The sequence below is a fragment of the Phoca vitulina genome, unplaced genomic scaffold, assembly GCF_004348235.1.
Source record: "Phoca vitulina isolate PV1807 unplaced genomic scaffold, GSC_HSeal_1.0 scaffold36, whole genome shotgun sequence".
Classification (NCBI taxonomy): Eukaryota; Metazoa; Chordata; class Mammalia; order Carnivora; family Phocidae; genus Phoca; species Phoca vitulina.
The window spans coordinates 10202148-10218145 of record NW_022589739.1 but is presented as its reverse complement, the minus strand read 5'-3'; the positions used below and the strand labels follow the sequence as shown (position 1 = coordinate 10218145).

General features: G+C 48.2%; 1 protein-coding gene across 1 annotated transcript in view; it reads left to right on the top strand.

Moving 5' to 3' along the window:
• Positions 1-15998, top strand: part of DNHD1 (dynein heavy chain domain 1) — a gene marked incomplete at its 5' end in the record, with an annotated part of 79131 nt that overhangs the window by 47299 nt on the left and 15834 nt on the right. The window contains 9 exons of the mRNA XM_032426955.1: positions 609-734; positions 1052-1149; positions 1251-4137; positions 4349-4523; positions 4689-4881; positions 5123-5411; positions 13491-15123; positions 15313-15521; positions 15735-15939. Coding sequence (XP_032282846.1) covers positions 609-734; positions 1052-1149; positions 1251-4137; positions 4349-4523; positions 4689-4881; positions 5123-5411; positions 13491-15123; positions 15313-15521; positions 15735-15939 — 5815 coding nt within the window. The remainder of the gene's footprint in view (positions 1-608; positions 735-1051; positions 1150-1250; positions 4138-4348; positions 4524-4688; positions 4882-5122; positions 5412-13490; positions 15124-15312; positions 15522-15734; positions 15940-15998) is intronic.

The window sequence follows — 15998 nt, the reverse complement described above, 5'->3', positions numbered from 1 at the left end:
TATGACTTAAGATTTTTACTTTAGCTTAAAACATATAAACATACATTGATTTACTAACCTTTTATCCAAAGGACAAGAGCTTTACTTTGATTTGTCGTTGACTGATAGAAGTTCCTCATCGCCTTTCCTGCATCAATGCATTGTCCACCATTTCCGCTTTCAATTTCTGTAAAGTTGGGCAGTGACATGAAGACACTTGTGAAGTTGCTGGAGTCCAGAATTTTTCTAGATTTTTATTATAATTTCCCAAGTTTTAAAAATTGACTGGCCTATACCTAATTTAATATCATGTTTTTATCAACTCACCTTTACTGAAGGCTTTCCATAGTTTCTGTAGAACCAGCAACTCCTTCCCCACCCATATTTCAGTGCTTAACATAATATTAGATCAAATTCTGTACTTAAGATTATAACTCACATGAACAGGCTTGCAGACACATTCTGACTCTAGGTGAGCATACTTTTCACCTAGTGGAAGAAGACATGTTTGGGTCTTCTAGAGAATAGCTTGAGAACTGTGAGTTTCAGTGTAATTTGGGTAATAGTCATCCCTGCCCTTGCCCCATCTGACTGCCAGCTCAGCTGAGCTGGAACCCACTCTTCCTTAGATTACAGCAGCCTGCAGGATTCTATCCAGGAAAGTCTTCAGGTGTTGTTCAAGATCCTGGCCATCCAAAAGTCAGGAGACTTAAACAAAGTAGCTTTGGAATGGGTAACCATCATGCATAGCCTGAGTGAGTGCCAGCCTCTAGCTGGGTGAATGGGTGGGAACTGAGGTGGGACAGCCTGGAGGGATGGGGTAAGAGGTGGGGTTTGGGTGGGGGGCGGAGATCAGAAGGACAGAGTGAGGACCCCCTTCAGAGCCACTTCTTGGGCTGAGGTGACCAGGCGAAAGTTTATTCACGGCGAAAGTTTGCTGTCTTCCAAGCAAGATCCCTGGGTCCTGCTGAATGTTTTGGAGGGGCATCCTGAGAGGTCAGGACCAGCTGGACCCCCTCGCAGAAGCTAAAACCCCAGTCTCCATCCAGTGTTCCTCTGGCTGCTCACACAGGTGCCCTGCTGGAGGTGTGGGTGACTTTCCAGCAGCAGTGGATTTTTCTGAATAAAGTTCTGCACGAGATGAAGATCGAGTTTCCTAGTCCTGACCTGGTAGGGAAAAAGGGTGAGGCAGGTGGACAAGGGCTACTGCGCTGTGGGGCTCAGGTGGGGAGGGAGAGCTGCCCTCACTTTTACCCCCTCTCTCACCACAGAACTCCCGGTTCAAGGCCACGGATGATCAGTATCGGACCCTGATGCAGATCTCTGTAGATGACCCCCTGGTTCTGTCACTTATAGTGCCCAGTGTCAAGCGGAGCCCTCATTTCCAAGGCCAGCAGCTGCAGCAGCTGCTGCAAGCAGGCTCCGTGGAGCTGGAGGGCATCATTATGGCTCTGAAGAGCGTGCTCTATAGTGTGTGTGCTCATTTCCCCCGCCTCTTCTTCCTCAGCGATAGCGAGCTGGTGGCCCTGCTGGCTGCCCCACTGGAGTCCTGTGAGGCCCAGCTATGGGTAAGACGCTGCTTTCCTCATGTGCACGCTGTGAGCTTCACGTCCAGCCCACCTGACGAACACATGGATGACCGGGAGGCAAGCCCCAACACATCGACTCAGGTGGAGGCCCTGGCAGTGCTGGGGGCAGGTGGGGAGGAGGTGAAGCTGCAGAGGTCCGTTCCCCTGCATCCAGATCTCCCCAAGTGGCTGGCCTCCCTGGAGAAGTGCCTGCGTTCGGCACTGGTGCACAAGTTGCAGGGCTGTGTGGCTTCCCGCCTTGCTCTGGGCCCACCGATGCATGAGGCCTTCAAGCAGCTGCCCCAGAAAGACCAGCTGCGCCCACAGCTGTTCGCCCACCACTGGCTCCACCTAGTCCAGGCCTTCCCTTGGCAGTGTGTGCTGGTGGCTGAGGAAGTGGTGTGGCGGGCGGAGGTGGAGGAGGCTCTGCTCGGGGGGAGGGCCGCAGCCATGGTCCCCGTGCATGTGTGCAAGCTCGAGACACTGGTGCACTTTATACGGGCCCAGAGGGGCTCCCAGGGCGAGCAGCCCCTGGCTTCTGTCCGCCAGACCAGCCTGCTCAGTGCCCTGCTGGTCATGGCAGTGACTCACCGGGATATAGCACAGCTCCTGCAGGAGCACCAGGTCAGCGATCTGACAGATTTCCACTGGGCTCGCCAACTCAAATACCACCTGGGTTCACCTCACATCGTCCCCCAAAGCCCCCTGCAGAGTCTCAAGACGACTGCATCGGCTGCGACTTCTCCGTCGCCAGCGGCGTGCTGGGTAGACGTGCTAGGCCGGTCCTTCCTGTACAATTATGAGTACCTGGGTCCCAGACTGGGGTCTCTGCCCAGCCTGCTGCCTGAGCGGCCAGCCCTGGTACTGCTGCTGGCCCTGGAGGAGGTGGCCTGTGGGACTCTGCTGGGCCCCGAGGGAGTAGGCAAGGCAGCCACGGCGAAGAGCCTGGCATGGGCCCTGGGGCGCCAGCTGGTGACGATGACTTGCCTGCCTCAGATAGAGGCCCAGAGCCTAAGCAACTACCTGCATGGGGCCTTGCAGGGCGGTGCCTGGTTGCTGTTGGAAGCCGCCCAGCGCCTGCCCCCTGGCTTGCTCTCCGCCCTGGGCCGGCGCCTGGCTGACCTGCACCACCTCTACGCCCCGCTGTACCAGGAGGCCTCCCGCAGCACCAGCACCATGGACCCCACGCAACCCCAGGTCCTCGGCAGTGGCTTCTTTGAGAAACAGCACGTGTACGTGCGCCTTGGCTATGGCTCTCTCCTGACGCTGCGCGCCCTGGGCCCTGCCGTGCCTGCCAGCCTGCGCTTGCTGCTGCGGCCTGTGGCCTTGGCGCCGCCTGACCTGCAGCGAGTGGCAGAGCTGACCCTGCTGGGTGCAGGGATGCGGGATGCCTTCCGCATGGCTTCCTGCCTATCAAGATTCTTCGCCCTGGAGCTCGAGCTGGTGTCTGCGCCCCTGCCTTGCCGCTTGGCCCTGCTCCAGCACGTACTGGAAGACATGATACAGGATTTAAACGCGACCAAGGAGGAGCCCAGGTCCCAGCAGCCCCACAGCCTGGCTGTGACCGAAGAGGCTGCCCTACTGCGTGCCCTGCTACGCTCACCGCTGTTCAGCAGCCTCACTGGTATCCGCCTGCACAACCTCCAAGAGCTGCTCTGCGGGCTCTTCCCTAATGCCAGGCAGGTGTTGGCACAGCCTGTGGCCCACGCGCCGAGGAAGCCACTGCTGGTGGAGGAACTGCAGCAGATGGGCATCCATCCCAGCCCTGACAGTTTGGGGTCCCTGGAGCAGCTGAGGCAGGCTCTGGGCCGGGCTCTGGGTGTTTTGCTCCTGGGCCCTGCCGGCAGTGGCAAAACCACTTGTTGGCACAGCTTATTTAAGATCCAGAATCGGCTGGCGGCCAGGGAGGACGCCTCAACCCAGGGCTGCCAGCCGGTGGAGATCACGCACCTGTACCCCAATGTCCTCAGCCCCCAGGAGTTCCTGGGATGGCTAGAGGGCCCCTGCTGGCACCACGGCGTCTTCCCTAGGCTGCTGCGTGCAGCCAGTCCGGGTAAGACTGTGGGCCCAAAGGGGCCACCACAGGAATCAGTGGGGACCCAGCACTGGATAATATGTGATGGGGTCGCCAGTGCGGCTTGGCTGGACTCCATCACCTGCCTCCTGAAAGACGCCCCCCAGCTCAGCCTTCCCAACGGTCAGCAGATAGCACGACCCCCAGGTACTTTTCTCCTGATGGAGGTGGGAGATGCAACAGGCGTGTCCCCCACAGTGGTGAGCCAGTGTGCCCTGGTCTGGTGTGGCGGGGAGCAGACGTGGCAGGGGATGCTTAGCGTCCTGATGGCAGCCCTGCCCCACGACTACCGCCTACAGCAACACACGGTCACCGAGCTCAACCACCTGGCCAAAGTACTGGTGCCAGCGACGTGCCAGTTCCTCACCCGCCAGGGCGCCAGCTCTCTGCTGCACGTACATGGGCAGCAGGCCGTTTGCCCAGGTGTGGCTGAAGTCACCAGCCTGGCCCGTATCTTACGCTGTCTGCTGGACCCCTACCTGCGCATAGATGAGGGGCAGAAGGCACATATCTCAGGTGAAGGGAAGGGAAAGGGAAGGGATGGTTTGGAGATGAGGGGCCTTGAGGAGAGCTGGCAGACAGCTGGTGCCTGGAGCATGGGTTCTTCGGTGGGCTTGGGCCAGGGGACCAAAAGTGGACAGTGACAACCAACATCTACTCTCTCCCCACCCCCCACCCCTACTTTTTCCTACCCGGGCTCCTATTCTGGCCATGGGGACTTTTGCAGAAGACCTCAGCTTTAGCGAGGTGGCCCAAAGCTTCAAGTCCTCAAAAAGCAGCTCTCTGAACCGGTCCCAAGTTGACAGTGATGACGTACCTAATCAGCGCAAGGAACATTTGCTGGCTGTCAGCAGCTTTCTTTTCGCATTGATCTGGGGCTTTGGAGCCCACCTTCCCTCCAGGTATCTGCAGGGGCGGGGCTGGGGGGGCTGATGCGGAGGGCTGAGATGGACTGGCGCATGGGAGTTAAAAACCCAGGTGACATCACTGTCGGGGGGCGGGTGGAGTGTGTGTCACAAATGGTACTGTTGTAACTGACACTTTTGCTCGTACACCCATCTGAACAGGCTCTGGCCCCTCTTTGATTCCTTCTTGAGGGGTTCTATTAGTTGCCTCTCCAACTATCCTGAGCCACCACCTTCAGCCTTGGTGTTTGATCTACATGTGTGCCCTGATAATGGGACACTGGTCCCCTTCACTGGCCATTACCTGGGCAGCTGCATCAGGGGAACTCTGGGCACCTTCCACGCTTCTCCGCAGGTGTGAAGACAGTGGGGCAGCAGCTGGGGTTGGGGCTCAAGGAGATATCCTGGGGGAGTCCATGTTCTCGGCCCAGCTAAGGCCCACCTGCTCCCGTTCTTTGATACGTTCTCACAATCACGAGAATATGTGAAGTGTTCTGCGAGTGCAGCTCTAAGCCGAGACCCCTAGACTTTGCTTTCAGCTAAATTACTCTCCTAAACTGGTGCTGCCCCAGTAAAGCCCTGCTCCTGTCCCACAGACTGAACGGCTCTTGTATGTGGTGGATCTGCTTCTGTCAGAGGGACACCCCGTGCTGCTGGCTGGAGAGGCGGCAACCGGGAAGTCCACCTTTGTGGAGGTGCTCGTGGGGCCCCAGCATCCGTACGTGCGCAGCCCCATCCACCCTGCCTTCACTCCCATCCACCTTCGCCTGCTGCTGAGTCGAGGGGTCCAGGGCCAAGCACAAGCTGCCCCATGGCCTGGGCAGCACCTGGATTCTAAAGGCTCCCTCCTCTTCCTGCTGGAGGATCTGCACCTGGCTGCTTCTGGTAAGGAGCTGGGTGGAGGGAAGGAAGGAGTCATTGTGATCTCTTAAGGCTGTAAAATCCCTAATGATATTTACTGACTCCCAATTAGACACCTACAGACCAAATCTCAGCATCCCATTCTTCATATCTGCTCATATCTGCTCATTGTACATGTGCTCCCCGAACAATCACACCATCTCTGTGTTTGGCTGCTAAATCTTTATCCCCAGGTCAGGCTTTTCTTCTACGCACTAGACCTGTTTATCCAACTACTTACTGTATATCTCTACCTTGTTGTCCCATTGGCACTTCAGACTCAACTCATCATCTTACCCCTAAAACCTGCTCCTGTCCTCTAAGTAACTAGTACAACCATCCATCCAGTCACTTAAGCTAGAAATCTTGTTGGCATCTCCCCCTTTCTTACCAAAGTCCATTCACTGTGTCTCTCAATTTGGCATTCTAAATATCTCTCAAATCTTTCCACTTATTTCCAGTCCATCTTCCCTGGTTCAGACAGTCACTACCCGGACCATTGGGAATGCTCTTGCAAGGCTCCTTGCAGTGAGGCCTTCTTCTCTAGGCTCTTACACTCTGTACTCTAACTGGACTCATCTATGTACAGGCATTCAGTAAGTCAAGCTTCCTCTAGCCTCTGGGATTGCTGTCCTCTCTGCCTTCCCTACTCTATTTATCTGGCTAGGTCCTTGTTCTTTACAAATAATCTTAGTCACTATCTTCTTCAGGAAACCTGAGCCTCCTGGCTAGGTTAGATACTCACCTTGTGTTCTGTACAAAAGTCTGTGACAACCATGGTTTTATGATTATATGTTCACTTGTTGATCCTTCCACTACACTCTGAGCTTCATGAGAAGAGAGATTTGTCTTACTCATTTTGATAGACTCAACAGGAAGCAAGTGCTCAGTAAGAGTTTGTAGAAGCAAAGATTAGAAAGGAAAGGGGAAATTGTGGTAAAAGTTTGGAATATTGAAGTTTAAAGTTTCTAAAGTGGTGTGCTTCTAGATGGTGACAGGTTTGAATATGGCCATGGGAATGGGCAGAAATGGAGTCAGGGAAGTGAGTGGACTAAAGCATTAGCTGGATTGTCCAGTTAGACACTGAAGTCTTTTATGGGATGTAGAAAACTTGAATCAGGTGGTATACAATTTATTGAGGGCTATGTTCTGCACATTTTATCTAGATCATCTTTAGTGTTTATAAAAGCCCATTAAGGTGGAGATTTGTTGGAGTGCCTGGGTGGCTCAGATGGTTAAGGGTCTGCTTTTGGCTCAGGTCCTGATCTCTAGGTCCTAGGATCGAGCCCCCATGGGGCTCCCTGGTCGGCGGGGAGTCTGCATTTCCCTCTCCCTCTGCCTCTCCCCCTGCTTGTGCTCTTTCTATCTCTCTCTCTCTCTCTCTCAAACGAATAAATAAAATCTTTAAAAAAGATGAAGATTTGTTATGATCATTTTAAAGATGAAGAAACTGAAAGATTTTATAACTTGCCCAAGACACTCTAGCCAGTAAGTGTCAGAACGAAGATTAAAATTTAAGTCTGTGTAGCACCAAAACCTGTAATTTTCTACAACTCTATTATTTGGGTCTTTCAGTGAATTTGCACAAATAATTTGTTATTGTCAGTGGAAAATAGAAAGAGTAAATTCAGATCTGTGAATAGCAACTGAGAAGAGATTTCAACAGGAAGGTTGAAAACATTGCAAGTAGTGCTATGGAGTGAAGTATATTACAGCCGGCAGCGTAAGAGATATCCCAGGGTGACAGCCACTAAAACATCTAGTATAAAATAAAAAATTAATAAATGTACAACAAAACAAAAAACTGTGACCCACTGTCTAGAAAAAACAGTCAATAAAAACTGACCTTGAAATGGTCAAGAAGTTGAATCCAGCAAATATTTATAGCAGCTATTACAGCTATTATAAAAGTCCTCAGGTACTTAAAGGAAAATATGACCTGAATGAATGAACACATAGGTAATCTCTGCAAAAAAATGGAAACTACTAAAAATAACTAAACAGAAATTTTAGAAGTGGAAAATAGAGTAACTGAAATGAAAAATTCACTGTATGGTTTAATAGCAGATTGGAGCTAGCAAAAGAAAGTCAGTGAATCCTGAAGAACAAAAAAATATTGAATATGAATAGAGCTCCATACACACACACACACATACACACACACAACTGGAGTTCCAGAAGGAAAGGGGAGAGAATAGGGCAGAAAAAAAAACCTGTGAGGAAATAATGATCAAAACTTCCCCAAATTTCTTGGAAAATACTGACTTTTCAGATATAGAAAGCTCAGTTATCCCCAAGTAAAATAATAAAAAGAAAACCATACCTAGGCACATCATAGTCATGACCTGAGCCAAAGACAGAAGCTTAACCCACTGAGCCACCAGGCGCCCCATCCCACAGATTTTGATAACTTTTTTTTTCATTATTTTTCAGTTCAAAATATTTTCTAATTTACCCTGTGGTTTCTTGGATGCATGAGTTATTTAGAAGTGTGGTTTTTATTTTATTTTATTTTATTTATTTTTTAGAGAGTGTGAGAGCAGGGAGTGAGGAGGGGCAGAGGAAGAGGGAGAGAGAGGATCTTAAGCAGACTCCACGCCCAGCACAGAGCCTGACGTGGGGCTCGATCTCATGACCCTGAGATCATGACCTGAGCCGAAATCAAGAACCAGACGCTTAGCTGACTATGGCACTCAGGCACCCCTAGAAGTGTGTTGTTTAATTTCAAAGAATTTGGGAATTTTCTAGGTATATTATTGTTACTGAGTTTTATTGTTGTAGTCAGAGAAAATATTCTATAAATTTTAATCTTTTGAAATTTGTTGAGACTTATTTTATAGCCCAGCATATCATCTCTCTCTGTCAAATAAATAAATATAATCTTTAGAAAAAAAAATAGAAATGCTAAAAGGGACACCTGGGCAGCTCAGTCAGTTAAACGGCCGACTCGATTTCGGCTCAGGTCATGATCTCAGGGTCTTGTAAGATCAAGGCCTGCGATGGGCTCCACGCTGGGTGGGGAGCCTGCTTAAGATTCTCTCTCTCCCTCTCCTTCTGAACTGCATGCCCACCCCCCTACCCTGGCTCCCTGCCCCTCGTGCTCTCTCTCTCTTAAAAAAAAAAATGCCTAAAAGATGTTCTTCAGGTAGAAGGGAAATAGTATCATATGGAAACTCAGATCTACAGAAAAGAATGAAGAGGACCAGAAATGGTAAATATGTGGGTGCATATAAATAACTATCTTTTTCATCTCTTAATTTCCTTAAAACAAAGTCAACAGTTTAAAAATTTTTATTTAAATTCCAGTTAGTTAACTTACAGTGCAATATTGGTTTCAGGAGTAGAATTCAGTGATTCATCACTTACATACAACACCTAGTGCACAACACAAATGCCCTCCTCAATACCCATCACCCATCTAGCCCATCCCCTACCCACTTCCCTCCATCAACCCTCAGTTCTTTATCTTGAAGAGTCTCTTATGGTTTGCTTCCCTCTCTCTCCCCTTCCCCATATGTTCATCTGTCATTTGCAATGATGTGGATGGAGCTAGAATGTATTATGCTAAGCAAAATACATCAGAGAAAAACAATACCATATGATTTTACTCATATGTGAAATTTAAGTAATAACGTTTCTAGATGGAGTTGGTAATGTAGACAGAGGTAGAAAATAAATTGGGACACTAGTAAAAGGATAGGGTAGGGAGCAGGGAGTAAAAATTATACTATTGTAAGGTTCTTACATTCGTGCAATATGAGATAGGAAGTGGGAAAGGTCAGGTATGAAGTGTGAAGTGGCATGATATTACTTAAAAGTATCGAATCATTAGGGAGGCATAATATTACCCTGGAAAAATCACTAAATAGGGGCGCCTGGGTGGCTCAGTCGTCAAGCTTTCTGCTCAGGTCGTGATCCCAGGGTCCTGGGATTGAGCCCCGCATCGGGCTCCCTGCTCTTTGGGAAGCCTGCTTCTCCCTCTCCCACTCCCTCTGTTTGTGTTCCCTCTCTCACCGTGTCTCTCTCTGTCAAATAAATAAATAAAATCTTTAAAAAAAATCACTAATAATAGCAAAGAATATAATTTAAAATATATAATATTTTAAATATACAAATACTTAAGTTTTGTAAAAGGAAGCAGAAAATGAGCAATAGAGAAATTAAAAATAAAAGAGACAATTAGAAGACAAATGATAGTATGATGGACTTTAAACCAACCATATGAATAATGACATTAAATGTAAAGTCCTAAGCACTCCAAAAAGTTCTTCAAGACAAAGGGTATTACCAGAGAGAGAGAACTGGATATCTCCTCCTTAAAAGATTTAATTAATCAAAAAGACATCAAAGTTCTAAATGTGAATGCACCTGAAACAGCTTCAAAATATATAAAGAAAAAAATGGATAGAAATGAGAAAGAAATAGCAGGTACAAAAATCATAGTAGGAGATTTAACACTCCTCTCAATAATTGATAGAACAGGAGAGAGGAAAAAGAAATAAGGATATAGATCTACATAACACTATCAACTGTATGTACATTTACAGAACGTCATACCCACCAACTGCAAAATGCATTTTCCTTTCAAGAGTACATGGAACATTCTCCAAGATAGATGATATGCTGGGCTATAAAATAAGTCTCAACAAATTTCAAAGGATTAAAATTTATAGAATATTTTCTCTGACTACAACAATAAAACTCAGTAACAATAATATACCTAGAAAATTCCCAAATTCTTTGAAATTAAACAACACACTTCTAGGGGTGCCTGGGTGCCATAGTCAGCTAAGCGTCTGGTTCTTGATTCGGCTCAGGTCATGATCTCAGGGTCATGAGATCGAGCCCCACGTCAGGCTCTGTGCTGGGCGTGGAGTCTGCTTAAGATCCTCTCTCTCCCTCTTCCTCTGCCCCTCCTCACTCCCTGCTCTCACACTCTCTAAAAAATAAATAAAATAAAATAAAATAAAATAAAATACAAACCACACTTCTAAATAACTCATGCATCCAAGAAACCACAGGGTAAATTAGAAAATATTTTGAACTGAAAAATAATGGAAAAAAAAGTTATCAAAATCTGTGGGATGGGGCGCCTGGTGGCTCAGTGGGTTAAGCTTCTGTCTTCGGCTCAGGTCATGATCCCAGGGTCCTGGGATCGAGTCCCATATCGGGCTCCTTGCTCAGCGGGGAGCCTGCTTCTCCCTCTGCCTGCCACTCCCCCTCTCGTGCTCACTCTCTGTCAAATAAATAAATAAAATCTTAAAAAAAAAAAATCTGTGGGATGTAGCTTAAGCAGTATATCCCCAGAATGCAAAGGTGACTCAACATTCAAAAATTAGTGTAATTCATGACGTTAACAGAATGAGGAAAAGTTTAAGATCATCACAATAGATAAAGAGAAAGCACTTGATAAAATTCAACTCTGTTCATGGTAACACTCAGCAAACTAGGAATAGAAGGGAACTTTCACAGTTTGATGAAGGGCATCTATTAAAACCTATAGCTAATTATATACTTAATGGTGAAATATTGAACACTTTCAAAGATCAGTCACAAGGCAACAATGTCCACTTTCACTGCTTCTATTCAATATTGCACCAGAGACCCATATCAGTGCAATAAGAAAAAGAAATAAAAGCCTTTAAAATTGGAAAAGACAAAGTAATACTGTCTCTGCTGACATATAATATGATTTTCTACCTAGAGAATCCTAAGGAATCTACAACAACAAAAACAAACCCTACAAAACTGCTAGAATAAATAAGTGAATTTAATTTAGCAGGGTCGGGGCGCCTGGGTGGCTCAGTCGGTTAAGCGTCTGCCTTTGGCTCAGGTCATGATCCCGGGGTCCTGGGATCGAGCCCCGTGTAGGGCTTCCCTGTTCAGTGGAGAGTCTGCTCTTCTCCCTCTGCCTCTCCCCTCCACTTGTGGGCTCTCTCTCTTTCTCTCTCTTTCTCAAATAAATAAAATCTTAAAAAAAAAATTTAGCAGGGTCATAGGATACATAGTCAATCTATTGAAATTGTTAGTATTACTATATCCTAGTAATGAGCAAAAATTTTAAATATAGTTAAAATATCTGAAAGCTTAAAATATTTAGGAATAAACTTAATTAGAGATGTACACTGAAAATTACTAAATATTGCTGAGATAAAGGAAACTTAAATTAATGGAGAGATATACCATGTTCATGGGTCAGAGGAGTCAATATCATTAAGGTGCTCATTCTTCCCAAATTGATCTATCGATTCAATGCAATGCCAATCTAAATCTGAGCAGACTTTTTTTTTTTTTTGTAGAAAATGACAGGATTGATAAACTCGTTCTGAGACTTACGGAAATGCAAAAGGCCTAGAAGAGCCAAAACGACTTTGAAAAAGGAGAACAAAGTAGAAGGGCTTACACTAGTTATTTCAAGGCTTCCTGTACAGCTATAGTAATCAACAGAGTAGGGTATTGGTATAAGGACATGGATACAAACAGACTAATGGAACAAAATAGAGAATCTGATATATGAACATATGTGGTCAATTGGTTTTCAACAATTGTGCCAAGATAGTTCAAAAGGGGAAAGGATAGTCCTTTCAAGGAATGGAGTTGAAACAACTACACATCTGTGTGGGCGAAAGGGAACCGTAAATCCTACCCCATGACATACACAAAAATTAATTATAAATCAATTCAAGACCTAAATGTAAAAGCTAAAACTATAAAACTTTACAAAAAAATGTTAGAGAAAAATCTGTGTGACCTTGGTTAGATGAAATGATTTCTTAAATAGGACACAAAAATTTGGATTTTAGGAAAATTAAAAACCAATGCCCTTCAAAAGACACTGTTAAGAAAATGAAAAAATGGGCCATACACAAAAATATGATACACATATCTGACAAAGGACATGCCCAGAATACATTAAAAAAACTCTTACAACTCAATAAGAAAACAAACTCCATTTTTTAAAAAATGGATAAAAGAATAGATACTTCACAAAGGTAAGATTTGTGAGTGGCCAATAGCACATGTAGCAGTATTATTCTGCAGAGTCAAAACATGGAAACAACCTAAATGCCCATCAGTGTGTCAGTGGATCTACAATTCTGATATTTTTATACTGGAATACTACTATTCCAATAAAATGCAACACACTGATGCACACAAAACATGGGTGAATCCCAGAATCATGCTGAGTAAGAGAAGCCAGACGTGGCAAACTACATACTATATGATTCCCTTTATATGAAGCTCTAGAACAGGCAAAGCTATGGGGCTCCTGGGTGGCTCAGCATTCAACTCTTGGTTTCGGCCCAGGTCGTGGTCTCGGGGTCATGGGATCGAGCCCTGCTCAGGCTCCGGGCTCAGCTTGGCGCAGAGTCAGCTTGGGATTCTCCCTCTCCCTCTGCCCCAACCCCTGCTCGTGCTCACTCTCTAAAATAAGTAAAATCTTAAAAAAAAAAAAAAAGAAAAAGAACAGGCAAAGCTAACCGATAGTGATAGAAATCAGATCAGATGGAAGTTCCTGGGACAATGTGGTAGGGGGACTGACTGCAAAGGATCATGAGGGAATTTTCTGAGATGATGAAAATGTTCTAAATATCATTGGGGTAGCAGTTACATAGGTGTATACATTCGTCAAAACTCACTGAACTATACATTTAAAATGTGTACATTTTATTTTATATAAATCATATCTTAACATTGACTTTACAGAAAAGTACATGTGCTAACTCCTCCCTCTGCGTGTGATGGTTGCACTTTCCCCCTCTTGTGGTCAGATCAGGTTTCCATCCATCTCAGCTTCCAAACCTTCCTACCGTTAAGGAATAATTGGTCACAGAAGTGGGATTTGTGGGGAGAAGAAAGAAGAAATTATGTGTAGAGAGAGTGTGGGGGAGAGAGATCAATTTACTCAGACATGACCGAGTCCCAACGCATCAGGTGTACAAAATTCCTTTAGAACCCTGTGTGCGCCAGAAGTAAAGCCAGTGATGCAGGGACAGGAAGAAGAGAGTGACACTGTCATGTGCACCCCTGCATGTCCTCACTGTTGGTCTTCATGTCCCACAGACCCAGAGAAGAGCTGCCAGCCAGTGTTGGAGACTCTGCGCCAGGCCATAGATGGCACGGTATACGCCCACAGCACCTTGGAATTGCAGACGCTGCAGCCTGTGGTCAACTTCCTGGCCACGGCCACAGTACCAGGCTTCTGTGAGCGCCCACTGTGCCCACGCCTCTTTCGACTCTTCACAGTGCTGGCCCTGGGGAGCGTGACCCAGGCCATGCTGCTGAGCAGGCACACACCGAGCATCCAGGCCTGGCTTGAGCGCTTTCCCTCTGTGGAACGGGAGGGGCTTCTAGCAAAAGCCTTGGTCCGGGCCTCGGTGGAGGCCTGGGAGGCCGTGGGCAACTGCTTTCTGCCTTCCCCCCTCCACCCACATTACCGCTTCTCCCTGCACTCTGTGAGCCAACTACTGGGCAGCTTGCAGCTGCTGCCCACCAGGATGGGCTCCCGGGGCTTTCTGGACTGTCCCAGCCATCAGGAGCACTTGCGCCGGGTGTCAGGCTTGCGTGGCACCCGCCTGACGATTATGGTGGCCATGCGCAACATGGTGCGTCTCTGGTTGCACGAGGCCCAGAGAACCTTTTGTGACCGGCTGGACAGCCCTAGGGAACGCTCTTACTGTGCCAAGCTGCTCCTAGAAATAGCTCAGAGTGTGTTCTGCTGTGGGCCAGCACCCCAGAATGGGGCCAAGGGCTCTGAGGAGGAGGAGGAGGAGGAGGAGGAGGAGGAGGAGGAGGAGGAGGAGGAGAGGGTGCCTGAAGTGGAATCCGAAGGGGAGCTGGCCCAGTGGGAGGACTTAAGCAACAGCGACAGTGAGACAGAGGAGGAGGAGGACCCTTATGGCCTGCGGGTCACCACCAGCTCACCCTCCTGTGATTCGGGTCTAGCACCTTCCATAGCACCAGTAAGGAGGGAGACCATAGAAAGCCTAAGTCCGAAGATAAGCCAGGAGGAGGGCACAAAGGCTTCTGGCTACAGACTCCAGTTAAACAGAAGCAAGAATAGGTGGCAGAAAACCTCCCGGATGGACATGGCCTCACCCCTTCTGCTACCAGTGCTACTACTCCGCCCCCAGGAAAAGCCCTCAGACCTGGTCTTCAGTCAGGAGCTGATACTGGGGTCCAACTCTGAGAGCCCCAGCTTGTACCTGGAACGGCAGTGGGAGAGCCTGGAGGAGCAGCTGTCCACTGCAGCTGCTCAGTTGAAGCTGAGCGCCCACCTTGCCCGGTGCCACTCCATGGCCAAGCACGTGGCCCGCCTGGTCCGGGTGCTGGCCAGGCCCCGGCAGCATGGCCTGTTGTTCTCAAGGGCTCTGGGTACTGGGCGCCGTACAGCCATCACTCTGGCAGCTAGCATCTGCCAGGCCCGCCTCTTCCATCTGCCGTCTGGCGCAGAGGACGCCGTCCTCCAGTGCCTACGGGAGGCCAGTTGGCATGCTGGCGTGTTAGGCCAGCCGGTGGCCCTGCTGGTGCCCAAGGGTGTGGATCTTACCACCCTTCATCGTCTGCTGGCCCTGGCAACCTTGGGCAGTTTCCCTGACCAGTATACAGAGGCAGATCTGGACAGCATTGAAGAACATCTCCCCAGGGAGAACCTTAGTGTCAAGCAGAACAGCAAGAAGGAAACACTGTTGCAGAGGTAAGGCCAAGAATCCCATGGGAGGGGCTGCTCTGCTCTCGCTCTACACTGGCCAAAAGGCCAAAAAGAAATCTAAGAGCTGCTGTGAGGGCTCAGAAGATGAGGGCTAAGGGGTCAGGTTTGGGACTGGGGCCTAGATGGGCAAACAGGGATAAAGGGGAGGATGGTATCTGAGCCCCTGGCCTGCAGGTTCTATCAGCAAGTCTGCAACCACCTGCATATGTTCATCCTGCTTGGAGATGACCAGACCCACAGACAGCTGCCCTCCACCCTTTTCCTGAGGCTTCTTCAACTGGCCGTTGCTAGCATTGACCGCTATGAACCCTGGGACCAAGACTCCCTGATCAGTGTGGTCCGGTACTACCTGGAAAGCGCTCAGAATCTATCCATTGATGATGGTGAGCCCTTTCTACCTGTTCTCACTACTCCTCTCAACCAGGTGTTAGTGAGGACTCAGGTCAGTCTCTCTCTCTCTCTATATATATATCTCTCTCTCCCTAGAACCTAGTGATCCCCTTCACCTTTTCTGCCTTCCTTCCTGAATCAGAAGAGGGTCCCTTTTCTTTCCCATTCTCCAATAAACTCACAAGCTAAATTCATGCCCATTTCAGACTCCTTGAAGTGCCCAGACCTCCAGGCATCAATTCCCAGGGTGGCCAAAGCCATGGCTCTCATTCACCTTTCGGCTGTCAGCTACTATGGACACCTATGCCCTGAGTTACCACTTGTCACCCCCAAGACTTTCCTAGACTTTCTGGACGCCTTCATGCTGCTGCAGCAACAGATGACTCTGCAGATTAAGAAAAAGTTCCAGCGGTGAGTGCTCCCATTTCCTGCACTGTACCTCCTTCTGCTTCCTTGGGCCCACTTTATTG